This window comes from Leptosomus discolor, chromosome 8 (genome assembly GCF_034619465.1).
Source record: "Leptosomus discolor isolate bLepDis1 chromosome 8, bLepDis1.hap2, whole genome shotgun sequence".
NCBI lineage: Eukaryota > Metazoa > Chordata > Aves > Leptosomiformes > Leptosomidae > Leptosomus > Leptosomus discolor.
The window spans coordinates 619555-630700 of record NC_141398.1 but is presented as its reverse complement, the minus strand read 5'-3'; the positions used below and the strand labels follow the sequence as shown (position 1 = coordinate 630700).

The window sequence follows — 11146 nt, the reverse complement described above, 5'->3', positions numbered from 1 at the left end:
AATGAAACGTTGACTATCACCTCCTATCAAAAGAATAAGCATCTGTTCCCAACAGATCCCTCGAGAAAGGCAAGAATTTCAGTTGATTGCCACATTTTCACAATATCCGCCCTCTCAAATTAGAATTTGAGATTTAAAAAAAAAAAAAAAAAAATATCTTTCTTTTATCATATAAAAGATACCTGATTTTTCCCCCTGTAATACTATCAACAGGCTCAGTTCCAAATACGGAACATCTTCAACTTCAGCCTTGAAAGGGAACAGGAGATGCACCAGCATTTAGGGTTCTACATGCATGAGGCCCCAAATTTCCTTATACCTCCCAGTGATACAGATCCTTCTAATACACTTTCAGAGCTAGGAAATCAATCATTATGCACTTACTTCTTTTAATTACTTCTCACCATTTAAAAATCAGCTTTGGTCAAAATCCTTGGTGGTTTTCAGTTTCTCTCCTAGAGAAAAAACCCCTCACAGTATTTGACATGCCCTTCAGCATTTGTACTTTTGGAATAAAATACATCTTCCCTTTGTTCGTTATCGAAACCTATTTATACATTTCCATTGGGAAATATCTGAGACTTATAAAGCAATGAGAAAAAGCACTAATCCGTTCATTAGCTGAGTATTTGATCTTTTCCGAGACTATACAGGACAGAATAATTAGACTCCACTATTTTTCTCCTACAGCAATGTAATCTTTAAGAGAAAAGCAACAACCAAAAATAAAAGGAGCTGTTTTCTGATGGGTCTTTGAAAACATAATCTCTGAAAAATCTCCAGCAGGAAGCTACAAAACGCCTCAGAGAAGAGAGAGATACACAGATGCCACATTATGAAGCTTAGGCGTTATTTACATGGGTAGTACGATCAAACCAACTCTCACACGCACACACACACACACACGAAGCAAACCCCCTGTTGTTGACAGTCATTCTTACCCACCCAAGATGTCTCCAGACCCTCTAGTGGTATTTCTTCTCTTTTTTCACTTGCACCTAAAAACAGAAGGATGAATGATTTTTTTCCTCATCTCCCCCTAGCTATTTCATCACTTCTGCAGCTTAAAACAAACAAAGCAACCTACAATATAACAATTCCAATGCGCCATGAAATGAATACGACAGTAGGCTTCCGATCAACTACGAGGATAAGCAGGTCAGATACAAGCTGATACACAGAGATTTCTATCATTTTCTGTGCAGCTAAATATGCTCACAGAAGCACTGCTTTGGCAAGCAGAGGAGAAAGAACGTAATTTCAGATTTGCTCTTGTTCTACTTATGTGCTGAAATATTTATACTACACAGATTTTATGTTGGTTCAAATACAAATCTCTCTCTTGGATATGATGTTCTTCAAAGCTTTCAGTGCTCGAATGAATCTGAAGCAGATCTTGAATTAATTTTAACACTGGCTTTGCACTAAAAAAAGTATAGAAGAGCTTCATGAGAAATCTGTTAGATGCTCCAGCTGGGAGCAATTCTTTGCCATGCAAATGCCAAATTATTTACTGTTCTGTTTAATGTTTCCTTCAAAAAAAAAGTAACACTTTCCACAACGATCAAGAATGTACTCATCCTTAAAATTCCTACTGACCCCAAAATATAGAAACAAGAACTGTTAGACAGGATTCCAAGATTCATAGTTTCTCACTTGATGTAAAGCTGTAAGCACAGATACAGAGTCAGACCAAAGACCCTCGCAGCTCGGTATCGTGTTTGCCCAGTTACAACCCAATTAGTTGAAAGATCTATAACTGAGAAGACAACATGTGTTGTTAAGAAATAGACGTGACATTGACCACGGGATGATAGATGCCCTTTCATGGCTCTTTCATGAAGAATTCTGGAAAATACATTTGAATTGCTTCCTCCATCTCCTTAAGCAATATCTCAAACAGCCAGAACCAACAGCGGCCGCTTTTAAAAACCCGCCCTTCTTACTGCAGCAGGCTCCGCCGAGAGGAACGCGACGCCCCACCACAGAGCCACAGAAGCCGGAGCTGCAGCTGAGGAGTTTCGGGAACTAAAGTTAAGAGAACTAGACAGCGGTTCTGAGGCACAACACGCATTTAACAACAGGCACAGATGCTGTTAAGTTTCACAGAACTTGTGCTCCCTTTGCTCCAGCTCCTCGTCCCCCCTGCGTTGGCTCTTCCCAAACGGCGTGGGAGCATCGGAGGTGGCCGGGCTCCGCCACGCGTCTCTCCTCCACACGCATCCCAGCCTGCTCCTTCTCGCCCACTGGGAGCGAAATACACCGTCTCCATCTTTCCTTCTTCATTCCATGCACGGAAAGATCCCTTTCTGTTTTAAGGCCGTTTGGTGAGGGCGGGTGCCCTGCCCGCCCCCCAGCAGCACCACCACCTTCAAAGCTCACCCTGGAAGCGATGCAGCGGTTGACCGACCGCATGCGGCAAGCTGGCCCGAGAGAATCGTGGGCTCTTGTCTCCAGAGGCCGAACACCCGTTTCTGGGTCACTCCTCAAAACCAAACCGACCACCCCTGCCCCCGCCCCCTGCAACAGCCCATTCCTGCTCTACACGGCTTCACAGCAAAGAGCAGGCGCTGCCTTACCCGGAAAGGTGACGGTGCACGTGCCGACGTCGCGGGGATGCCAAAACGCTCGGCTGAACCTTGGCCTTTGGGAAGGAAAACAAAAACAAGAGCAAGTCACAGACTGCACGCAGATCGTGCGGGCTGCACGGAAGCGACCACAGTTTCCTAAACATTAAGGACTTCTGCTGGATCCAACAGCTTTGCCACCTTCGAGGTCTTGTCCCGCGGGCCGAGGACAACCCCGCTCCCCGGCCCAGGCGGTACGGCAAGCCCACCCCACCCGCGGTCCCTCGGCACTTCCCCTCCACGCGGAGGTGCCCGGTGCCGCACGGATGCGCTCGGGCTCACGCGCACCCCGACCGACCGCGGCCCTCCCGGCCCTGCCCCGACCACGCCGGTTTTCCGGGCGGCTGTAGAGCTCCCCCTTACTCACCTCTCCCCACTTACCTGGGAACACCCGAGGGCAAGGGCATCCTCCACCAGGGTCCCTGGGGCGAAGGGAACAAACCCGAGGCGCACCGCGCAGATCGGGACGAGGCCCAGCAGGACCCTCCGCGCGCCGGGGGGATGACCACGCGCCCCCCTGAGGCCGCAGCACTGGCCCCAGCGGGGGGAACAGGAGAACCCAGCTCTGCACGGCAAAACCCACAAATTATTCCTGGTTACTGCTCAGGACACGGCTACAGAAGACACGGAGGAGCAGGTACCAGCTGCGGGCAGCAGCAGTGACAACTACTTGCTTCCAAGGCTGGGCGCGTCGGTTGCTTTACAAAGCCCAAACCCAGTTACAGCCAGGCCCTAAGGAGCCGGTGGCATTTTCTAGGTTCTGAGCCGTGAGTCTGCGAGCGCCAACGGCTCGACAACACGTGAGCAATCGTGCGCATCTCCTGCAACTCCGGAATTGTTCGCCCTCGATCTCCCGGTTCATCTGCGCCACCTCCCAGGGTGGGAAACTCCACTCCCTTTGCAAAGGGGACCTAGGATGGCACCAAGGGAACAGATGAGCACCATCCAGAAGGGTTTTAATTTTATTTGGGAACGAAATAACAACCATTTGCTCACTTGGAAGCCAAGAGACGGTATATTACCTTTGAGGTACATCTGGATGAAATGGAGACCCTTGTTATGAATTCTGTAATTTTTTTAAGGAAAAACAACAACAAAAATCATCAACAGCTTACAGAACGTAGGCAGATCTTTTAAAAATCATACTCTAGTCATGCTCCGGCAACTTTTTTTCTTGCCTTGAAAAGTAGGAATTAAGACAATTGGTATACCGAAATGTTTTGAAAGGTCAAGTAGCAAGGGTTAAAAAACATGGAAGAGCTTAAATTGTAACCGTTCAAATTTAAATGTTTCAGTCAGGTGCCCAAACTCTACAATGTCCGTCAGTTCTTTTGTCATTAAGCTACAGAACACTCCACAGACCTTTTTGTGAATGAAATTTTTATTTACACACTGTATCCAGAAGCAGATACATAAATCCTTATACAATTATTTTTCAAAAATGTGCAAGAAATTACTATAATTTTGTTTACAAACCAGAACACATTAAACTCAATGGACTTTGGATAATTCACCCTGTGGCGTGCGTAGTACAAACAGGGCACGCCAGGTCTGAAACAGAGAAAAGTGTAAACCACAGCAATCTGGATTGCAAGTATCAACTTCATGGCACTCCACCGTCACTATAAAAATTCTTTAACCCAACAGGTATTCATACAAAATTCTTTAAGACTTTTCCATTATCGGTGTAGAATTTAGAAGACTCTCCAGATACAGCAATGAACAGATCCCGCACTATGAACTCCCATCTAGCCCATCTTTTACTTAGAAAGAAGCCTTGTCATTTCTGTTCTTTGCAGTCATAAAAAGATTTTCAGAAATTAAACTGGAAATCATTAATTAACCCACAGCTTAGCTCAGAATTTTTGCAGTTCAGTAGCAGAGAAACACCTCTCCCCAGAATCACAGCCCACCTGCTGCTGGCGTGCTGCTCTGCGTTTTTAATTCCAGCTGAAACTCACACCAAAACAGGAGCTGCACAGAGTTCCTCAGCCCAGCAGTCAACATTCACAGCAAGAAACTGGCTTTAACAAATGCAAAGTCAGCTCGTCTGAGAACAGAGAGTTCGATTAATAATCGCGTTTGAGCCGTCCAAGAGAACATTTTGACAAGAAGATGGCACCCACTATGTCCACAGCAGGGTCACTGCTAGGCCCTCAAAGCCACCAAGGAACACAAATCACTTTCGGCTGTTCGTAACACAGCCCCACAGGGGAAACTGCACAAATTTATGTCTCTGTTCCCAAATACAAGGTGCTGTTTTGCTCTTCTAATTGGTAAACGAGGCAGCGTCACCAACAACCGCAATCATTTCAGATGCTCAAAAAAGGAGCTGTATTGCAAAGCTTCACTCTCAGAACCATTTTTCCACACTTCAGCCGCGCACAAAGCCCACCCCGGCACCCGCGCCGTGGTGCTGAACCAACAGCCGTACCTGCTCTGCAGGGACGACAGCCAGTCAGCTTCCCCTCCCGCCGCACCCGCGCCCAGGGGCCCCAAGATACCCTCTATCCTTCTCCTTCTGTTGGTCAAGGACACTTTGCTCCTCTAATTTTTATGAAGCAGAAGTCAACACAACTTCTGTGGTTACTCCGAGTACTTCTGAATTGTCTCCTAACTAAACGCTACCGTGGTTCTTTTATATTCACCTTTACTGTAAGAAATTGTAGGTATCTTTAATGTTTTCAAAGTCATTTTTCTGGGTTCCTTCTCCTGGCTGGCCAGCTATCTCCCTATGAAAAAACACTGCGAGGTTCCGATTAATGAAACCTGTAAAAGTAAACGTTTGTGTCTACTTACTACTGGTTCAAAGTATTTTGAGCTTAGTAGAAATATTACCAGCGTTTTTTATTTAGAAACAAAGTGCTACAGGGCGCTCACATCCCGGGCCCCAACCACTCGACAGCGTTCCTTCTGGGGCAGCTGTAGGGGGGGAACGACCAAGTTAACGTGACCCGACGCAGCTCGCAGGAGAGGATCACCGCAAGGAAGGCAGCTCAGACACCGGCGAGCCGAGCCACGGCTGAAAGAACCAGCAGCAGCAGTTTGGGCGAGTGAACGAGCTGCAGCTGGCAAAGGCATGGGCAAGGAATCCAGCAGGCGTGGCTTGCACGCTTCCCGATTCAGCAACAGGACCAGATATTACAGCTTGCAACACTCACGTTTCAACGCAACGACTGCTAAATTAACGCACGTGGCATAGTATAAACATATGTTTAATGCATTCAATAGTGGTATTAAATGGCAAAGAAAATATTCAATATACTATAATCTTTCAAAGATTCTGCAGAATGCATCGGCCCTCTAGCTCGTACGGGGAAAGAATTTTTAAAGTGAAGAAAATGCCAGAGGTTTTCTTCCAAAGTGTGTGACCAAAATCCACAAAAATGATTTTCTTTTTCCTCCCCACAGACAGAATCAGAACACTGTACCATACAACATGTTATTGTGCCTTTTTGAATAAAGTTAGCAGCCCTGATTCGGGGCGGGCTGGGGCTGGGGCAGTCAGTAGAGGAAAAAAAAGAAAGCAGAGTTCACACTTTCATCCACGTATCTCAATGGCAGAGCCAACGCATTATGCATATAGACTGCTCTAGACTTTTTTTAAGTTTAAAACTTTATCAGACTAAAGAAGAAATCCTTATTCTCCCTCCCTTAAAAGCAAAGGCAGCCTTTACCTACCTCTGATTTTTTTTTTTATTTTTCAGTTAAACATTATGGTCAAAAAATAAATTAAAAAAATATAAATTTTGTCTATCAATTCAGGCAACCCAAGATGTAGTGCTACTGCACCACCTCGCAGCAATACTGTATTCATTACTAAAGACTCGTCTCAGGGGACAAAAAGGCTAGATCAAACATGAAGAAAGTGACCTACACAAGAAAGCTGGGTGGCAGATGAAAAGCCCTCTCTGAGCTGATGTTTACCGGCCAGCAACTCCTCCCAGCGGCGGGGACGGTGACATTCGGAGCTAGGGAAGGCAGAGCAAGCCTCCCTCCCGAGCTAGCCATGACCCCTTCGACAAGTAACTCCTAAAGGTGACAGAATCACGGAGGGAAAAACACAACAAACAATCGAAACAAAACAGGAAAATGCCACGGATGAACCTTGATGACGAAAATAGTCACGTAGAACCTGTACTCCCCACCGAAAGTCTTTTTTTTCCCTACAGAAGGTTAGAATAAGTGTAAGCTTTTCAAACACCAGAATCTTTGACAGATATGATAAACATTTACTTAACCGATTCCGTATTTCGTACGTCGAAACATTTCACGACAGCAAACCGAAACACGTTCTGCGGTGTCTATCCAAACCTCTCCTCCCCAGAACCTGAAAGGCTACGAGAGTCAGAGACGCATTTTAAGCATCGTCCATCCAGCCTGTTCTCAGTCCTGTGCCTTCCTCCCCACAGGATATCCAAAACCAGGGGAAACGACCCAAGGGACACCAGGGTATTACTGCATTTCTGAAGCGAAAGAAACGCAGAAAATCGAATACATACTGTAGCCATCACCCCACGAGAAGCTTTACCGCACCCCTGAAATGGCTCACCCGTCTGCGATCCCACAGCAACCATTCCGGGAGTCCTCCCGCAAACCCCCACAGCCCCCAGCAGGCGGGAAAGGACAGGGAGGGGACCCGGGAGGTGCTCAGGGGTTTCACCCACAGCCTGATTCTGAACAGCACCGTCTGACAAGACCCCACACCGCATTGCCTTAGGGGTTCCACACACCGACTTTCACAGACTTTTGTTTCTTTAAAGGCCATTTTCAGAAGGACAAACACCGAGACAAGAAGGCGGCCGACCCGACCGCCTCAGACACAGACGCGTGGACAGACAACACAGGGCTCAGGAGGAAGGTGGGGTTTTCCCAGAGATAGGCTGCATAACCACGTCCTCACCACACAGCTCCGTCTACACAGTCCACAACGGGGCACATCTCTATAGAAATTTATCATTGGGATACTGGGAAACTGTTTTACCATAGATGTAAATTCTGTCATTTAGAATACCAGTATGGTTTTTATCCATGATCTTTTTTTTCCAAAGAGGCTATTTTAAAGGAAAAAAAAAAAAAAAATTCCATTCAACAAGTTTCATTTGACTTTTACTTATGGTTGAATACACATGAAATGTGCTTTCAATGCATAAAAATCACAGTGGATAGCAGCAAAGGACTTGGGGGAAATTAAGGAGAATTTGATCATTCACATTGTGATTAATCTGCACATTGATGAAAGATAGCTATTTCACACTTCTAAAAATAAACTTGAGATCATTCTTCCCCAAAAAAAAAAAAAAGCCCCCAAAATACACAAAACCCCCCAAAACAAACATGAATCCAAATGCATTACTTTCCTTTTACACACAAAAATGAAATATTTTTATGGCAGCAAAAGATTTTGATAATAATGAGAGTCTGTAAACTGTAATTCAATCTCTTTTTGTTGTCGTCGTTCCCAAAGTGCAAGATGCAAGATTCCCACAAGCTTTCAGTAGTGCTTTTCCTGTAAATAATCCTTCATTTTGTTTGGCAAAGGCAGTTTCTGAATCAGGTCTATCCTGGTGTACTGGCGTATTACAAAACGACACAGGTATTGCAACGAACGCACCTGCATGAACCGCGACACGGGGTTGGTCAGTCTCACGGGGTAGGTGGCAGAGCCAGGCAGCCGGGACCGCGAGTAGCAGAAAGCTCCGTTCTCAGAGTCCCTGATCGAGTGCTCAATTAAGTCAACTATCGACGTGTGTCCCTCCACGTCCGGCTGTTCGTAAAAGCTAAACCGACCATTCGAGTGCTCGATTCTAGTGTGAAGAGTTTTTCCGTGGGAACGAAAACTCAAACTCAAAAGGTAACGATCGTCAGAACTGTCTCGAACGAGGAACGAGCCATCAGGCACATTAGCTAACTTTCCCTCTGCCTCCCAGCGTGTAATGGGGCCCCAGTACCATCCTTGTTTTGCGAGCTTTTTCAGTTCTTCCGTGAGACTTGTCACGACCATAGGACCGCTGTTCTGTACAGAATCATACACTCTTCCGACTCCCGGGGCAGTGTTGGGATCAAAATTCAAATGGCAGCGCATACTTTCAGCCACGTGGGCATCTGTGCCATTCAGCCCATTGAAGTTCCTTTGGATCTGACTAGTCTGCATTGGAGGTAGCAAAGGTGAGAGCGGAGGGACGTCGCTGTGATTAACTCTTGGGCTTTGCAACATGACTCCCGTGGTACCGATCAACAAACCGTTCACCGTCTGGTCCACAAAGATGTCCGGTGCAACAACGACGTCCTGATCCACTTGGCTCTCTTCTTCGTGGAAAGCGTTTCCCCCTACTTGAGAAGAAACAGTTGAAACTTCCATGGGCGAGGAACTATCCAGGCAGTAACTACGCGATCCTTCCAAAGGATACATTCCCTCATCTAAAGGCACAGTATACTGAATGTAGTCCTGAGGCATTAATCCAATAACTACAGGCACATGTTCATCAATGTGAAGATGCAAGTCCCCGTTCTGCGATTCCGTACTTTTTAACGCGTTGTTTTGCTCCTGGAACACGTTGTCCGGCTGCAACTCGTGGAAGTCCTTCCGAACGCCATTCAGTGCTGGGCTTGGGTTAGAGGAATGGACCAAGGCCTTGACTTTCACTTCCATCTTGATGCACGTCTCTTCTGAATTTGTGGGTCGAAGGGGCCACGGAGTCGGACTGTAATGGTGATTTCGGAGGGAGGTGGATCTCAGAGGTCTTTGAGCTCGCACATCCTTGAAGGTTATCGGAGCAGATGAGGAGGAAAAGGTGTCATCATCTGCAGAGCTTACAGATGGCGTGCTGCCTTTGCCCTTCTGCTTCTGCTTTGCTGAAAGCCTCCTTTTTAACGTACCCATTAAGCTTTCACTTTTTGATCTATTTTTGCCTCCTTTTTCATCTTCACTATTGACTTCACAGCTAGCCAAATCTTTACCATAGCAGCTGCCAAACAAGGAGTCATCTTTCCCAAATTCACTTAACGATGGCTGCTGAACCACTACAAAGTCGCTTTCATCTTTACTTTTATTTAAGTTAAACGACTTGCGGATTGTTTTGAGACTGATTTTCTTCATTATGACAAGTTACCAAGTCTGGCTGATCAGCAGTGCTTGTGGTGATACAGCCCTAACACATGCAGAGCAGCTTCTGCTTCATTTATGTGTTTTATCCAGTCTCATTTAACTTCAAGAGCCATTTCCTGGAAACAAATAAAAAACAATTAACTTCACAAAAGAATTTTTTTTTTTTTTTTTTTAAAGTTATCCATAAGGGTTTCCCCCCTCTCCAAACAAAACAGAAATTGAAGCACTTAAGTACCAGGTATCAAATAAAAGTAAATATAAAGAGCTGACTTAGAAACCAATCAGCCTCAAAAAACGGATCTGCTACATGTGCCTTGGAGATTTCCCCAACTCTTTGCTGCTTTCCGCATGCTATTTTACTTAAATATACACACATGCTACATCGTACTCATAGGCACATATATTTAATGCATGGATGCAAGATTTTCAAGCACAGAAACACCCTCCCTCTGTCAGAAGGCTCCTAAAGACATCCCCACAAAAATAACCACAGAAGACAAAACTCTACAGGATTCTCCATCCAACACAATTCCTACATCCAGGTTAAACTGTAATTAGTCCTAGAAGCACGGCCTTACAAGGTCAGGCTCCCTTTACACAGGAAAGTTGAGCAATTTTCAAACACTTACAGAATTACAGGGAAACTGACTTTAGTGAAAAAAGGGTGTGACATCAACAGCAAAGTAGCATCTGTTTAGAGCAAGTCACGAGAGTCCCCTCCTGAATGTCTATGAAAGAAGAGCTGGTTTCCAAACGCTGGTTTAGGCACAGAGGAGGGCAAATCACAGGCTTCCCTTGCCTAACACTTTGTTCCTCCAGTACTCCTGCCAGCGCCATGGGGACACATCTGCTCAACTCCCAGTCAACTGCTCCCACCTGGCATCTTCGAGAGTCAGGTACCCACCCCCTCCATCAATTCGACTTTGCAGCTTGGATTTTTTTGTCTGAGCTTTGTTTGGGTTTTGTTCTGCGGGTTTTTTGGGTTGTTTTTTTGGGAGGGGTGGGCATTATGTTGTTTGCCTTTTTTTTTTTTTTGTTACACCTTCCAAAGCAAGCAGCTGTGCAGAGAGGGGAAGAACAAGAAGGGAAAGAGAAGAGAGGGGAGTTGCTGCTGCCACAGAAGTCAGTACCGTTCGTGCCCGCTGTTATTCCACATACCTCCAAACACGTGTGACGTTAGCAGCACAAACTGCAGCAGCAAGCCTGGCTCCAGGCTAAGCATGGCAAGCTGGAGGAGTCTAAGAATCTTTCAAGAAATCTTCCAGGCTTGGGGGACTGCAGGGAAAGTAAAACAGCCCTTATGCACACACTTCCCACCTTTCTCCCATAGTATCACAATACAAGCAACTGAGAAAAACAATGCAATGAACTGAAGTAAGCTTTATCAACGAAACAGTATGATTTTCTTGAA

General features: G+C 45.8%; 1 protein-coding gene across 1 annotated transcript; it reads right to left on the bottom strand.

Annotated features, from left to right (window-relative positions):
* Nucleotides 1–7928: 7928 nt before the first annotated feature.
* SOCS6 (suppressor of cytokine signaling 6) lies at nt 7929–9862 on the bottom strand. Its single transcript, XM_009953977.2, has one exon. It carries the CDS (start codon nt 9724–9726, stop codon nt 8122–8124), a length of 1605 nt encoding a protein of 534 aa, XP_009952279.1. The 5' UTR covers nt 9727–9862; the 3' UTR covers nt 7929–8121.
* Nucleotides 9863–11146: the final 1284 nt, after the last annotated feature.

Excerpts from the sequence above, each read along its gene's own strand:
- SOCS6 (XM_009953977.2), bottom strand. The coding sequence starts at position 9,726 with ATGAAGAAAATCAGTCTCAAAACAATCCGCAAGTCGTTTAACTTAAAT.